The sequence below is a fragment of the Ixodes scapularis genome, unplaced genomic scaffold (assembly GCF_016920785.2).
Source record: "Ixodes scapularis isolate PalLabHiFi unplaced genomic scaffold, ASM1692078v2 PGA_scaffold3__209_contigs__length_174095766, whole genome shotgun sequence".
Lineage (NCBI taxonomy): Eukaryota > Metazoa > Arthropoda > Arachnida > Ixodida > Ixodidae > Ixodes > Ixodes scapularis.
In genome coordinates this window covers 22,280,040-22,296,549 of record NW_024609868.1, presented here as the reverse complement: position 1 = coordinate 22,296,549, position 16,510 = coordinate 22,280,040, and the positions used below count along the sequence as shown (strand labels likewise).

Below are 16,510 nucleotides of genomic sequence, written 5' to 3'. Positions count from 1 at the left end.
TTCTGGTGCCATAGAGCCCCGTGTATTCGAGAACTCCGTCGGCCGCCATTTTCCCATTGAACTTTTCAGAAAATCACTTATAAGCTTTGATTGAGTTATCGGATCGGGCTGAAACTTTGACACCTGGTTGTAAAGGATAGAGGGGCTTTATCTGGTTGTGACCTCTAGCGCCTTTAGCCCTTTAGGCCTTTAGGCGGAGAATGAGTGTTCTCCGATGCCTAGTTTATTTTTGCAATAAAAAAAAAACCTGTAAATTTTTTTTTTGTGACGCCCGGTATCTTATTTGTAGGAATTTTACAAATATATCACGTAGCGTGAAACAAACGTTATATATATATATATATATATATATATATATATATATATATATAAATATATATATATATATATATATATATATATATATATATATATATATATATATATATATATATATATATATATATATATATATATATATATATATATATATATATATATATATATATATATATTTATTTATTTATTTATCAGACAAATTCTAGAATGTGGGTGTGTCAACTGGGACCCGCAGCAGAGTACAAAAGGTAGATATATTTTGGAATCAGGCATTAAAGCTTGTGACAGGAGATTACAGACTACCATACACAAGTAGTACATAAATTAAATTATGTTTTGTCACTCCTAAAAATCGGAGAAGGTGTTTAAGGTTGAACATATTTTCACACAGTGTATCATGGACGAACAGGTATTGAACAAAGTTTGTATATATTGGAGCAGCATCATGTATCTGTGAGATTGGATCAGTCGAAAAAAGTGTCAGAGTTTTGTTTTCGAACTGACTGTTTTTCCTGATAATTTCTTGTTCTAACTATTATGGAGTGGAATTCGCTTTCAGGAGAGCTATTCTCGGTTTCTGATGACGTTGTTTTTTGTTATAAGAGATTACAGAGTTGTACTGAAGTATAGATATGTATCCCTCGTCACCTACAGCGCAACGAGCAGGCATCAACAAGACAACCAGCTTCTGGTATAATAACTGCCGAAGCCTAAAAAACAAATTGCTGGACTTTCAAACTCTCTGTGCGTCATCTCCACAAAACATGACTTTCCTGCTCACAGAGACCTGGCTTGATCCCAGCGTAGCGGACGGCGAGCTTCTTAACCTCGACGACTTCACCATTATCAGGAGGGACCGACAGGGTATTGGAGGAGGCGTCTTGATGGCGATTCCGCAACAGTTCTGTGTAAACCGCCGGACGGACCTCGAGCACCCGGACTTGGAGGGACTCTTTGTGGAGTACCATCTTCCCCGCGGACTTATACTTGTATGCTGCGTCTATTGTCCGCCGTCGTCGCGTGAGCAATCATACAGGCTGCTCGACAGATCGCTACAGAGCGCATCACAGAAGAATTATACCAACATTCTCGTGTTTGGAGACTTTAACTGCCACGTTGACTGGCTGACACACGATGACCCCATTCCCTGCGACTGTGCTGATGACACCCTACTTGACGCCGTGACGACTGCTGGCTTTGCCCAGGTATGTTCTGAGCCTACGTACACGACGCGGAGCGGTGCATCCAGCTACCTGGACCTTGTGTTTACGCCCGACCCAACACGGGTAATGTCGTGCGAGGTGTCCCACGGTTTACCGGGAAGTGACCACCGTGCTATTGAACTGGCCTATGCGGTGACTGTGCCTCGAAGGGGGTACTTTGCACGGAAATTATGGAGGTACGACCAAGCAGACCTGGGCCACTTGGCCATGCTTGCCCATATCGCACCCTGGTGCATGACATCTGGTGGCGGGGACAAACTGGCCAATTATGACCTCTGGTGCGATTTCGCCGCTGCAATTCAGCGGGACTCTGTACCGTGTGCCACCAAAAGTACAAAGCGGAAACGTTCTCCCTGGATAACTCGAGACATTCTCAAAGCCGCCAGACTTAAGAGGACCCTATTTAAAAAGGCTGCCCGCACCAAATGCCCAGCCACGCTTCAGCTTGCAAAGGACCAGCAACGTCGAGTAAAGACTTCCATCTATGTCGCTCACCAGAAATATGTGCAAGGCATTGCAAGAAAGGCCAAAGATGACCCCAAAGTGTTTTGGTCGTTTATCAGCCGAGTGAGAACAACATCTCAACGGCCCTGTTTCGCCCACCAGAACCACGTCACAGACAAACCGCTGGAAATCGCCAAACTCTTCGCTGACCAGTTCTCTTCGGTTAACGCTAGGTTAACATCAGACTGCTTGGATGGCTCCGAGCTGAATGACCACCCTCAACTGCACATGCACAGTGGTTCTCAGACGGGACTCTCCTCCATCGCCTTCTCATCTGAGTCACTACGGGAGGCCATCAGTAAAATCAGGCCCACCCAAGGTGAGGGACCAGATGGAATATCACCTGCTTTTTTCAAGATGGTCTCACTTCACGCTCTACCGTCCCTGGCAATGGTTTTCCAGGGCCTTCTGGATGAAGGCACTGTGCCAGAGTCCTGGCGGCGGGCCCTTGTTACCCCTGTTCACAAAGGACATGGGAAACCCTCCAACGACCCCCGAAACTATCGCCCTGTGTCGATTACATCAATTGTGTGTCGAACTTTTGAGAGAGTTGTCAACTCATGCCTCCTGGACTTCCTCGAAAACACTTCACACATATCGCCATCGCAACATGGGTTTCGACGAAACAGGAGTTGCGAAACTGCTCTCGCTACTCTGTCCCACTACATCAGCAACAACATGGACAACCGAGTGGCAACAGACCTGGTGCAGCTGGACTTAACGAATGCTTTCGACACCCTCAACCTAATCATCCTGAGGCGGAAATTAGGAGGGGCAGGCATAGGGGGCCCTTTGCTGGTGTGGCTGTGTGGTTTTGTTGCAGACCGCAGCCAGCAGGTAGTATATAGGGGCACTCGCTCTGATGAGTGGAAGGTTGAGTCGGGTGTACCGCAAGGCTCGGTTCTTGGACCGACCTTGTTTCTTATATACGTAAATGACATGCCGCAGAGCGAGAGGCTTCTAGTGGTCCAGTACGCTGACGATACTTCCATCCTGTCGCCCGCCTCTGACCCCAGCAGCTGTCAGCACCTCCAGGACTACCTTGAGGAAGTGGAGCATTGGGCCCTGGCCAACCACCTCCACCTGAGCCCCAACAAGAGTGGCGTGATGCGTTTCAGTGCCAGCAGGAAAACTGATCCACCCGCTTACAGACTTATGGGCGCCAACCTGGTGCCTTGCAAGACGCTCACCATCCTTGGAGTGGTGTTCTCTCCAACGCTGGATTTTTCAGCCCACATCGCTGGTGTTGTCGCCAGGGCCCGGCGTATGCTGGGCTTTGTCGCACGTGTAACCAAATCCTGCGAGCCAGGTGCGCTACGCACTCTGTACACGGCAATGGTGCTCCCAACTCTCGAGTACTGTTGTTCCGTGTGGTCGCCACCTCAGCAGCACCTGGTCGACCGCATCGAGAGCATACAGCGAAAGGCATCTCGCACTATCTGCTATAGGGTGGGCGGCAGTGCCTTCGGGCCGGACACAATGTACAGCGACCGGCTGAAGACGCTTGGGTGGCGTCCCCTTCGACACCGGCGGCAAGTGTCCCGCGTGAGCCTGGCTTGTCGGGTCCTGGACGGTTCTTTGACCGGCTCGTACCTCACCACAGTTGTGCGAGTTGGGAGGAGGACCGGACAACCCGAAGAGCTGCGGGGGAGAACGATGCGCCACACTTCTTCGACGCTCCCAGCAGCCATCAGAGAGTTTTTGAGACTCCCCCCTAATGTGCGGAACCCTTTGCCGACCAACAGAACTGATTCAAAGGAACTGTCGAAGGTGTATGGGGCAACATTGGCATCCTCATGATCAATACTACCTCTCTCTCTTCTCCACCCTCCCCCTCCCTTCCTTTCTGCAGTGGTCAGATTTATTTATTATTCATACTTTTAAGTTATTGTTTTTTTGTTGTTTTTTTTCGTTTTTTTTTTCCCGCAGGTGGTGGTGGGCTGACAGGCGCTCCGCGTAAGGGTTCTCACCTATCTGTTCAGCCCAGCACACCACCACCTGCGCCCTTGGAAGTGCAAATAAAATTATTATTATTATTATTATTATTATTATTCTTTTTGCGTGTGTGCATGCATTTTGAATATCGTTATTATGATGTACGCAATCCATGTGCCCCTGCATACTGACGGTGCAGCAGGTATTTGTATAAATCAATCAATCAATCACTCAATAAATACATGTAGAAATACTTGGGGCGCGTGTTTCGTTTTTCTGGATCCAGAAAATGCATGAAACTTAGACACGCCTACGATATTTTTTCGTTTCTTATCCGTGCTTTTACCCCACTAGCCTTGTGTGTGTAGCACGGGCTGTTACTTTAACGCACCAATGCGCTTCACACGTGATCAGTCGATCTAAAATTTACTAATTTAGTGGTTTTTGATTACGCTCAGCGATTTTCTAACGGGAGCCATATGTTTATTTTTACTAATGAAAAAAATGCCTCCAACAAAAGAGCGCAATAGATCATTTGCTGAATTACCCAGGCACGAGGGAGAATGCTGGGAACGTATGTACTTACATCCGCTGCACGTGCTGGCGTTTGCAGCAGTAACTGTTCGAAAGCGAAAATCTAAAACAAATGGCACTTTGCATGTGCGTTCTGTAACGCCTTTGTTTTTGGTTATTTCATTCCCATCCTCTGTACAAAGAAGGTTAGCACGTGCAGCGTGTGTGCCCACGTTTATAGAATTCTCCTTAGCGCTTGGAAAATTCAGGAAAAGGTCTGTAAGGCTGTGGCAGTTTAGATATAGCAAATATAGGAAACGCTCAGTCCGAAACTGATGTCTGTCGTTGAAGTGCCTAGAGGGTAAAAAAGAAACATACACGCACGACAACAACAGCAGCAGCAACAGAAACATTTTCCTCATAGAAACGTGCGTGAACAGATGTCCCCGTGCCATTTTTTTTATCAAACAAATAAAATAGGAAAACGGTTTCAGTTCGCTCACCCAAAATGGTGACATTGTAGCTCTGCTGCGCAGATCCGGCCACATTGCTGGCCTCGCAATGATACAAGCCCGAGTGGTGTTCTTTGGCCGACGACACGTGCAGTCGGTTGGCCCTCACACTGGTCAGGGTATCACGAGGCAACGGCACGCCCTCTTTGTTCCACGTAAACGTGGGGAAAGGCACGCCCACCACGTCGCACGTCAACGAGAACGGATGGTTCGACAGCACGACCCGGGTGCTCGCCGGAAACTCTGGATGATCTTCCGGAAAGTATGGCGGCACTGCGATTCATTGAAGTATAAACGACAAAAGTTTGCTTTTAACAACTTTAATGACTAACAACTTAAAAAAAAAAAAAGAACTCGAGGCGTGGCGAGTTTTGAGAACCTTATTATGCGGAGCGCAAGTTCGTCTGCTTCTTTTGCGGGGGTTCTGGTGACGTCACAACGCCGAGCTCTGATTGGCTCTGATTGGAAGGATAGTGGGCAGACCTCAAAGCAAGCTGCTTCGAGGTCTACGCCCTCTCCTTCAATCACAGCCAATCAGAGTCGGGCGTCGTTCTGACGTCACCGCAACCTCTGCAAAAGAAGCAGACGAACTTGCGCTCGCTTCGCAGCCAATGAAAATGCAGCGGTGGTCGAAAAGAAGGTCGAAGAACGAATGAAAAAGCGAGAAGTGTGATAATAATAAGCCACACCTTGCGTTTCTTAAGCCCGTCAGTGACTATAAACTATCATACGCACCAGAATAAATGTCAAGAGTAATCTGATGCTAAAATGGAAAGGTTCAAATATATTTATGTATATTTTCGGGCGCCCTTCTGATAAGCTCTCAGAGGAAAGTAATCTTGATAATAAAAGTTATGGAAGCGTGGCAGGTCTTAGGGATTTAACAGACGACTTAAGTTACTTTCAGCTCAGAAAGCACAGTACTTAAGAATACAGTTTATCTATTATATCAGCATTCATTTATAGTTGGCGGTTGGTGCCTTATTGAAGACGCAGCGCTGCGCACAAATGCGCAACAGTTTGCACATAGGAAGACAGAAGGTTGTTGTGCAAGCCTCTGTCTTGCTTGAGTTGGCTAAGTCTAATTGTCCTTCTCGTCCTTTGTTTTATGCACATGTTCTTATAGGTCCTTTCCCATATATAAGGTGTCTGAAATACTAAGACTGGATCTAAAATGTTCCGTAAAAATCGGCGCCTGCACGTAGCAACCTTAATTTCAGTCAAATGACTATTTTACAGGTGGGTCTTTTCTTTTAACACTACAAAACGTACCTCCCTTTCTGTAAAAAAAAAAAAAAAATAGTGCCAAAAAACTTGTTAGGATCAACGGCTGGCGACGGCACAGACGGCCGAGTCGAGTGGTCGAGTGACTGGGCGCGTTTGGCGCTCGTATTGATAGGTGGTGTCGGGAGCAGCATCGGAAGGTGCAACACGTCTCCGAATGCAGTGTTTACCGCGTCCAAAAAAGTGGTCCTTCGGTTTCTGCCTGGTGGTGTCATGGAAGTGACAGGCTGTCGCCTGCCGCGATCCTGGCGGTGTTTCAACAGCGGTGGTGTGGGTGGCAGACGCCTGTTGTGCTGCAGGTCAGTCTCCAGTGTGACAGTACACGGAGGTTTCGGCAGCTACACGTTGGGACGCCGCAAAGGCAGCGACACTCGCGGTCTCTCGCGCTTTTCGCAAGCAATTCTACGACCAACCGCCAGGATCGCGACATCCGACATCCGGCTTATGTGACGTCATTTGTTGCCACTTCCGGACCACCCTCGATGCATGGGCAGCCGAGGGCGCTAAACAGTGAACACACCAGTCGGAGACGCGCACGAGCGAGCGCGAAGTGATGTTTATTGCGTTACAATAGACGACCAGGGGGTATCAAGCCCGGGATCGATCGGGAAAATCCCTCAGCGGACATTGAGAGGACATCCACAAGAGCAGATAAAATAGGACGTTCTTTATAACCAGAATCACACGACCCGCGTTAGTCCCTTGGATGTCCCGTTTCGGTCGTTTGGGTCATGGACGTCCGGATCTGAACCGGATGTCCTTCGGATATTTGCGGCCCAATAAATTGTACCGTCTCGCTAAGTCGTACCATTTACACTGTCCACTAAGCTCGTGCTTTTCATTCGGGCTCGTTGGTCTAGGGGTATGATTCTCGCTTAGGGTGCGGAGGTCCCGGGTTCAAATCCCGGACGAGCCCATTTTTTTTTATTCCTTCAATCAATTTTCATTTTACCTCGTGTGCACTTTCGAAGTACTTGCAGAGTTTTGTAAAAGGTGCAGTTCCGCGATGATAATTATTCGAGCGCCAATTATTTGCTCATACAATACTAATGACGGTATATTTCTTGTTGCTGAAAATATAGTCATTCACGTGGTGGCATGACCCCCTGCTGTCTGTCTCAGGCGACTGAGTCTGCACACTGGTTATGGAGTGGATGGACTAAGGGTGGCGCTGTGATAAGAGCCAGGGTTGGCAGGCCCAACTAACGTACCACTGGAAAACCCAATAATCGTTTGCATTTACCGGATAAGGTACTTGATATATGGATGAGTGAGAACACTGGCCTGGTATCGAAATGTCATGGATTTGAATAAACTTATGGCATATTAATCTGCTGCTCATTTGAACTCCATTTGCAGGTCTTTTGCAAAGAATTGCAGGACCTTCCTTGCTCATGAAATAAGCTAGAAATAAAAAGCTGTATTCATGTTCAAGGGTCTTCCCAAAGTGCATTTGTTGTTACATCTAAACACATCGTAGTGATGCGCCATTTTATTGCTATAATCTTTCGCTTCTTTTACCAACGTAATCCTCTTTACGTTATGTGCATGAGGAGGCTGTGTTGCAGTGGATACTGCAAGTGTACGATATCATATTATCTGCAAAGATAAGCATTTGTGTAGTCGGAGACGCGCTCCAGGTGCCAACCTGTAGCGCACAAGCGAAAGAAAGCAGAAAACGTGCAAACGAAATCCGTCGGCAGCAAGAGCGCCGTTGTTATGCAACCGCGTTTTCTTTTATTTCTGTTACTTTCAGTTCTTCTGTCATTGTCCGCATTTGTTTTTAGACTGGTACATTACAAAAATATTATGTTTATTTTAATAAACCCCCGGTCGTCGTGAACAGTCTCGACCACTCTTGCATCAACTAGAGCAACTGTATAGGCTCTGCTCGAAGCGTAGCATATACAGTTACTTTAGTCTCAACTAGAGTTCCTGTATATGCTCCTGTTGCGTGTCCGTTTTCCACGTGCCGCCACGACGCTATTTGCTGAGATCCGATCACGTGAGGAGCCCGATCAAATGCCGCGCAGACAAGTAGACGTTGCACGCGCCCCTGCGTACGTTCCCCAGCTTTTGAGCGCCGCGTGCCTCGAACGCGCGGCGCCGCTATTCGCCGAATTCAGTCACGTGAGGAGCAGGATCAACGTGCCGTGCAAGAAAGACGGCGCTACGGGGATTAACACGCAACCAAATGCGCAACTCTGGCTCCAGAAGAGAGAGAGACAGAGGTAGTCGTTTATTAAATAATGATGTCAACCAGCGCCTAGCGCTGGTTTGCTACATTGTGAAATGAACGGAAGCGAAAATCCTAAAAATAGAAGAGAGAAAGGTAAACATATGGCTCCCGAAGGAGTCTCAAAGAGTGTGGGCACCCTGGCGGCTCCCCAGCCCAGTTGCCCGACTGCGAGGCAAGGGTGCCGAACTTTTCCCGCGTGGCGGCGACGTCACGCCAGCCACGCGCACATCGCGTGCGCCGCCATGATAAGGCGCATCAGAGGCGGCGCACAGAGGGTCGCTGCCTGGACTCAGGCACCGGTGGTAACCATGTTAATCGTCTCGTCCATGTCCCATTAAATGTAGTTTCTTGTTGTTGAAACCGTTGGCTCCGTGTTATTCCTCCGGGTCGGGTATGCAGCAAGGCAAACCGATCACAAGAGGAGGCAGCGCCATCTATGAATACGTGCACGAAACCCGCCACTCCACTCGACTCGACCGTCTGCGTCGCCGTGCGACGTTGACCGTGGAGAGTTTTTTGGCGATATTTTTTGAAGAAGGGGAGCTGCGCTTTGTGATTTTACGAGGTAAAACCCACCTGTGAAATACACCTTTGACGAAAAGTTTAGATTACTAATTGATGGCATTGATTTTTACGGCCCCTGTTAAATTAAAACATTCTGACGGGCTAGTTGGTTACACATAATAAATCAACCAACCAAGTCTCGCGTATCTTTCGATATGTCGACGATTACCTGGTCCTCCTCCCTTTTCGTCCCGATGAATGTGACAGTCATCGTATTGACAGTGTGCGTGCCACATTTCTGGAACAAGCTGAACAGCTCAACTTTACCATTGAAGTACCAACGGACGGCATCCTACAGTTTTTAGAACTGCAGATTACTTTCAACAAGAACCAGACCTGCTGGATGTACCACCCACGTTCTAAAAAACGGCTATTGCGCTATGACTCATCCCATTCCAAACTTGTAAAGCGAGGCATAGTGTCTAATTGCTTAAGCATGGCGCTAAACAAGTCATGTGAGCACAGAGCAAAGTCAAGCTTCGAATTACAAGTGACTCGTTTGAAAGCTTCGGGGTACCCCTTTCCAGTACTGACTGACATCGCCGAGAAGTTATTGACAACGAACAAAAGAAGAGAAAAAATAAAAGAGAAGAGACGCCGTCCGGCTGTGGTGCCTTACATCCACAAGATTTCGCACAACATGAAGAAGATAGCATCCACGTTTGAAGTCCAAGCCGTCCTATCGGCACCGGATAAATTAAAACGAATGTGCCCAAAAATCAACAATGTCAAGCAACAACATCATGAATGCAACATAAACCACAAGCACCAGTATGTCGACTGCAACAGCGGAGTGGTGTATGAAATCCCTTTCACATGTGGGAAAGTGTATATAGGACAGACTGGACGTTGCATAAACACACGACTGAGAGAACATGCCCTGACCCTGCAGTCAACACCTTCTGGACATTTAGCCATGCATGTGCGAGATTGCTCCTGCACACCTTTGCTTTCAAACACAAAAGTGATCGGACGTTTCAAAGAAAAGAGGAACAGGGAAATCTATGAAGCACAGACCATACAAGCCAATGGAGAAAAATGCGTCTCCGCACCATCTTTGGCGTTGACGAACAAAGAGGTTCAGTACTTGAACCACTATACATAATAACGCTTGCACGTGAGCGCGTGAGGTGGTGCACCGGGTGGGTCTATGCGCTCGCACCGGTATAGCTTTGGCTGTGGTGTCTGTTGATGTAAAAAGGTAAATAAGCTGTACGAGGCACTGATCGGCGGCCTTTGGACGATCACTCTTTTTTTTTTCTATTAATTTTTATCCAATATTTTTATTCTCAATTTGTCTCCCACGGTCCGGGGTTATTTTCTAACCCTTCAGAATAGCTTCGTATAGAGTTCAAAATCATTACCTTTGTTTAATTTTTATTAATTTCGTTTTGGTCTGCTGTGTTTTAATCTTTCTAGTCTAACAATCTCCTTAGAGCGCCCGGTTAGAAAAAGACCAATTTTTTCTTGTTTTTTTTCTTCTTTTTTCAACTCCAGACACTTCCTTCACCTTCTTCTTTAACGTTGCATATAAAACCGTCAGTTGTGAGTTAGCGCCTGTTCTGTCCACTTCTTCGTCTGTCCTCGTCCTTGCGCTATTTGTAATTTAACCCTGTTAAATGCAGCCTCGATACTTCAGTCACCCTATGCATATATCCAGTTACTGCTGAAAATGCCGGTATGCGCCCAAATGTTTTATAGTATGTATGCATTGTATCTTTTTCTTTTTCTGTGTGTGTGTGTTGCTGCTTGTTTTTTTAAAAAAATATTGGTGCGATGTATTCTCTCATGTAATGTCCCTGAGGGCCTTCAGAGTAAATAAATAAATAAATAAATAGACGAGTTGCTGCTGTCTCTGCCTCCCACACAAGCACTGGTAAATGTGCGTTTTAATTACGAAACCACGACCACAACTCACCGACTATTTCAAGCTTGTATTTCATATCCACGGTACCGCCCTCGTTCCTCGCCAGGCAAAGATACTCGCCGGCGTCTTCCACTCGGACACTGAGTATCTTCAAGACTTCCCCGTGTGCGCCGTCTACCTGCAACCTGGACGCTGGCCTGAACGCTTCCTCTTCTTCCGCAGCGGCGGCGTCGGCCCGCTGGACTAACCGTCCGTCACGGAGCCACTCTATCTCAGGAGGCGGGCTGCCGATGGCCGGGCACCGTAAAGAGGTGTTCTGTCCAGAAATCGCCAGGATGTCCACTCCAGACCAGTCGGACTGATTGATTGAAGGAGGGGCTGTATTCAGGAAAACAAATAGATAGAAAGAAGAACCAGATTAGTCACAAATATCACTCGGAATAGTTACAACTTATGATATGGTAAAGAAATATAATTCCGGAAGACCTGAAGTCTTCCGGAATTATATTTCTTTACCATATAATGAGTTGGAACTATTCCGCTGAAGTCGCCGTCAAAGTCTTTCGAAGGGGTATCAGGTGACACTGACTTCCCGTCACGTGGTCCCGTCACGTGATGTAGTAAACTTCCACGCCCAAGTTGAAAGCTGGGCTAGTTGGTGTAGGCTAAACATAATGCAGATGTCATGGCCAGATGCAATGCGTTGTGTAAAAGATGCACGACGCACTGCGTCTGGCCATTACGCAACATCTGACATCTGTCCATGACGTTGCATTTGTTCAGGATCTTACATCTGTCCGTAATGTTGCATATCTTTTAAGAATCACCACAAACCGAAAACGTAATCTGTGTAAAAAAAGACAATCTCGAGTGAAGTTAAAAATTACGACTGAAGAAATCTGGTAATCGGGAAAGGTAAACACGGTCCCGAGTAGCTCAGTTTTCTGGACAAAGATAGGGTTCTCGTCTTGCAATTTAGGGCCCCGAAAGTCCATCTAATATATACATAAAGAGGCCGGAGGTTAATTAAATTTCATATTCTTTGGCTAAAGTCTGGGTATTTTGGCCCTAAATTGTTAAACAAGTGCAGAGTTTGGCATCACAGTCTGGTTGTTTGGTCGTCCCTTGTCAACTTTGGGTTTAAATTGCTAAACAAGTGGCAGAGTTCGGCTTCCCTGTAGGTTGTTTGGTTGATACCTGGACTTTCTGGCTCATGGCTGACACTTCGGCATTTATGTACCCCCTAGAAAAACAACAACATGAAAAAATGAAAGCCGTTTACAACTCCCTGTAACGCCGAATTAGAGCGCAGCTCTTGAGGAGGAGGAGGGAAGGGTACTGAGGTTCAAGTGTTATCGGGGGGGAGGGGTGGTCACGTGACCTTGGAGGGGTCACATGACCCCCTCGCCAAGGTCACGTGGGGGTCACGTGACCTGGGGGTGTCACGTGACCACGGGGGTCACGTGACCTCGGGGGGTCACCTGACCTGAAGATAAATTTTTCCGCTAGATTTAGCGGGGAAAATTTTCCGCAAGATTTAGCGGGGAAATTTTTTCGCTAGATTTAGCGGGGAAATGTTTCCGCTAGATTTAGCGGGGAAATTTTTCCGCTGGATTTAGCGGGGAAAGTTTTTCGTTAGATTTAGCAGGGAAATTATTCCGCTGTATTTAGCGGGGAAATTTTTCCGCTAGATTTAGCGGGGAAAATATTCCGCTAGATTTAGCGGGGAAACTTTTCCGCTAGATTTAGCGGGAAAATTTTTCCGCTCGATTTAACGGGGAAATGTTTCCGCTAGATTGAGCGGGGAAATTTTTCCGCTAAATTTAGCGGGGAAATTTTTCCGCTAGATTTAGCGGGGAAATTTACCCATAATGCACCGCGCGGTTACGCCGACGGCGACGGCGACGGCGACGGCGACGCCGCTCAAGCCGGAAACGGGCGCCTAAGAGCTGCGCTCTAAAACAACAACAACACAAAGAAAAAAAATTACTTTGGCGCTCCTAACGTTCTGGAACAAAACCTTATTAGACCCGACAGGCCCCTACATTTGCAAACTTGGGCCATGCTAGGTGTTCCTCTGGCGTGCTGCCCGGGGCGATCTCAAACCACGCTCATATAAAAGAGGGTATACATGGTTAATAATGCTACAAAGGTGTTCAAAAGTAAGCGCCAGATTCCAAAGCATGCACAAACCAATCACGTCCAAGAAGACCTCTTCCTGCTCGACCCCGGCTTCGTTTTCCGCCATGCAAATGTAGCGACCTCTGTCTTCCATCTGGACGCCGTCGGAGAAGTCCAGGAAGAATCCGCCTTCTGTCGTCGCTCGTCCGCTGCTCGTCTCTGCTGCAGAGCTTCCATTACTCCGTAACCACTTGATGGACGGGGCGGGAACTCCGCTGGCCTCGCAGGATAGTCTCACGGGATGACCGTCGATGGCCTTGATGGGGCTGGACTCGATCTGATGAATTTTAGGGGGCACTACGGTAAAAGGTGACAACGAATTAGTGGGAAGAAAAAGTCTCCGGGGAAGATTACATTACGAGAGATTTAAATTAGAAAGGATCTTGAAGTCGTCTTGCTCAGGTGCTGACAAAAAGGTCGTATAAAAAAAAAAAAAAAAAAAAAAAAACCTTCAGCGTTTCCATTTTGGTGAAAAAGGAAGACCAGCGAAGCTGTACTCTGGTGGGAATGATGTAATGGCCGGCCGCAAGTCGGCAAGCCAGTGTGGAAAAGCATGGCCTCCGAGATCCCGAGATTCGCGCGCGCGTGCTTCGGGATCTCGGAGGCTATGGGAAAAGCTGGACAGCTACCGCCATCGCTCATAGATGGCGGTAGCTGTCTAGAGTTTTGTGTCATCATTTGTTTTCTGACGGACACGATACTGGGGAAACTAGCCCTTAGCAGCTCCACTGCAAAAAACAACGACAACAACAACAACAACCAGTAAAAAGTCATTTGGTTGCCAAAGGCCTTTTTGCCAAATTACCTAAGTACCAATGCGAATGCTGGGAACGTGGATGCACGTGCCCCACGAGCTAGTTTTATCAGCATAAAATTTATGAAGAGCTCACGTACAGAGTGCACATTGTTTGAGGTTTTCACTTTATAACTGTGACTGCTGCAGCCACTAGTACACAGCGCGTGCAACTACACTTGTGGGATGCTCCATGACGCTTTGGTAATAACAAGTCATATTAGCCATTGTACGGCAAACATATTGAATATTGGATACGGCAAAATGTAGGAAAATGTCGAAAGAAATAAAATAAACAAGAAAAGGTAAGACATCATCACTGTAAAATTAAACAGGTTGGAACAAAAAGTGCCAATCTGTTCTGCCTAGAACATTAACTCTTGAACGAAATCCCATTAGTACTCCTGGAATCAAGACATATTGTCTAGCTGCATATCAATAGAACTTAATATATATTCAACAGGTTTAATTATACTGCCCCAGTGACGTATCAACCACGGCAAATGTGCTTACTTTTTTAATGCGTTAGCTCTAGAATGCTCGTTTTGACGACAACATGGCGGTGTCTTTCGTTTATCAGTCACAGGGACAGAGAGAGAAGGAGGGGGGGGGATAGGGTGACGCGTACGACGCTCCCATTGGTCCGAAACGCTGACGTCAACACACGTCAACCTCTCCCCCTCCTCCTCCTTCTCTTCCCCTGTAACTTACAAGCTGAATGACACCGCCGGGTCTTCGTCGAAACGAGCCCTTCGGTTTTCGTCAAAATCACGAGCACAGGTGGCGCGGCGCCAGAGGGGAGGAGGCGAAGCGCAACATCCCCCAGATAAAATAAGCCTTAGGGCTGAATGAGATCGCGTTATCAGAGAAGGCCAACGCTGGACAGAGAGTGGAAACGAGTGCCGCGTCAGCGCTTAGCTTTAGAGAAGTTTGAACTTTGAACCGAACGTTGACGAAATCGTCGTGTCCAATCTGGGCCCAATGTTGACCTTCTTTGATGACGTCATCTTATTCAGCGCACCGGCTTTGTTAACTAGGAGGTGTTGCGCCGCGGCGTGGTGGAATGCGGGCGTAGTGGCGTCACCAGGGTCAGCGGCACCTGGGGTGGTAGCCCGCCGTGATCCCTTCCCCCGCTCTCTTGATCCGCCGCGACCCCGCCCCCCTTCCCCTTTTACTGCCCAGCTGCATCCCCTGAGCGCTGCACCCGGGACGGTTCGCCACCCCGCCCCGCCCTTGTGACGCCACTTACGCGTGTGAGCAGTTGCCGCTTTGTCGTCGCCGGTTGTTCTTCGCTCTGGGTTCCCGTAGTAGCGGTGATGATGGTAGCGGTGGTGGGCTGTGATGCGAGTGTGTAATTAAAAAGATGTATGCGGCTCCCTCAACGAAGGATATGGATGCGGTTCCTTCCACGAGTGGTATGGATGACCGTATCCAAGGGCGTCGACGTACTCGGACAGGCAGATAGTACAGAAAAGGGGTGAAAAAATTATAAGAACATCCCTTGGTGGATTTTTAGAAAATCCGTTAGCATGACCTTTAGGAAACGCCACACACGTCCCGCTTTGGAAAACACTAACACTGACCCGTAACGAGGCAAGAAAGAGGCAGAAAAAATATAGGAAGGAAAAGAGAAAGCCAGAAGAAAATAAAATAAAATTAGCGTTTCCCAAAGGGGAACGTGTGTGGCGTTTCCAAGAGTCATGCTAACGTATTCCTTAACAATCCAATAATGAATCTTCCTGCAATATTTTTCTGGTTGTCAATTTTAATCACAAGGAAGGGCAACTCTTTCTATAGGCGTTTTGTAGGATCTTTAAGGCGAACAGTTTACTACACCCCGTCCTCTTGCAACCTCAGAGTGCGGTGGGAGCTACGCGCTGGACCGTTCAATCAACCGCGTGCGTTTCATCATCTGACATTTGAACAGGGCCGTGATCACGTGGCGAAAGATCGACGCATGACTGATTTAATGAGCTTGTAGCTACCATAGCCCTGCCAGCTTAGCGGTGAACTCGGTATAAATGCATGCTCGTGCGCGCACCATGACCAAATAGCGGCAACACGCTTGTTTCTTACCGTACACGGTGAGGGTGAGGTTGACCTCAGCTGTCCCTGCCTCACTGATGGCAGCACAGACGTATGTGCCACTGTCGTGAGAACGCGCGAAGGTGATGGTGAGGGAGTCGTTGGAGATCTTGACAGAGGGACCCGGATGAACTCTCCTGCCTTCCTTGTACCAGGACGTGCGTGGTTCGGGCTTGCCCCTATACGGGCAGTTGAGGATGACCTCCTCGCCCTCGAGGACAGTCAGTTCAAACCTTCCAGCCGAAATGTCGAACCAGGGGGGCTCTGTTTGTTGCAATTCAAAGCGAAAAACGTACAATTTGTGTTAGGAAAATGTGCAGGATTGTAAGTCTCTCTAATATTGACGCCAGGATAACTATTTCAAAATTTCCAGCCGAGATGTCAAACCAGGGGGCTTTGTTTGTTGCAACACAAGCTGGACGTCACACAATTTACATTAGGAATATGTGCAGGACATAATATGAAAAATGCAACCTCAAAAAACGCTGTCTG

The 16,510-nt window shown here is 47.5% G+C and overlaps 1 protein-coding gene and 1 non-coding gene across 2 annotated transcripts; one reads left to right on the top strand and one right to left on the bottom strand.

Moving 5' to 3' along the window:
• Positions 1 to 4,788: 4,788 nt before the first annotated feature.
• On the bottom strand, positions 4,789 to 13,234 carry LOC120848927 (hemicentin-2-like). The gene is made up of 4 exons (XM_040221019.3): positions 13,153 to 13,234; positions 11,011 to 11,337; positions 4,997 to 5,278; positions 4,789 to 4,847 (listed from the first exon to the last, which is right to left on the bottom strand). The coding sequence occupies exons 1-4, from the start codon at positions 13,232 to 13,234 to the stop codon at positions 4,789 to 4,791; spliced, it is 750 nt and encodes a 249-aa protein (XP_040076953.2).
• Positions 7,135 to 7,205, top strand: Trnap-agg. The gene has a single exon. It is a non-coding gene; the product is annotated as a tRNA-Pro (tRNA).
• Positions 13,235 to 16,510: the final 3,276 nt, after the last annotated feature.

Coding starts and splice junctions, on each gene's coding strand:
- LOC120848927 (XM_040221019.3), bottom strand. CDS start 13,234: ATGGAAGACAGAGGTCGCTACATTTGCATGGCGGAAAACGAAGCCGGG. Junction 5,279..11,010: donor ATACAAGCTTGAAATAGTCG/GTGAGTTGTGGT, acceptor AATGAATCGCAG/TGCCGCCATACTTTCCGGAA. Junction 4,848..4,996: donor CTACAATGTCACCATTTTGG/GTGAGCGAACTG, acceptor TTTACCCTCTAG/GCACTTCAACGACAGACATC.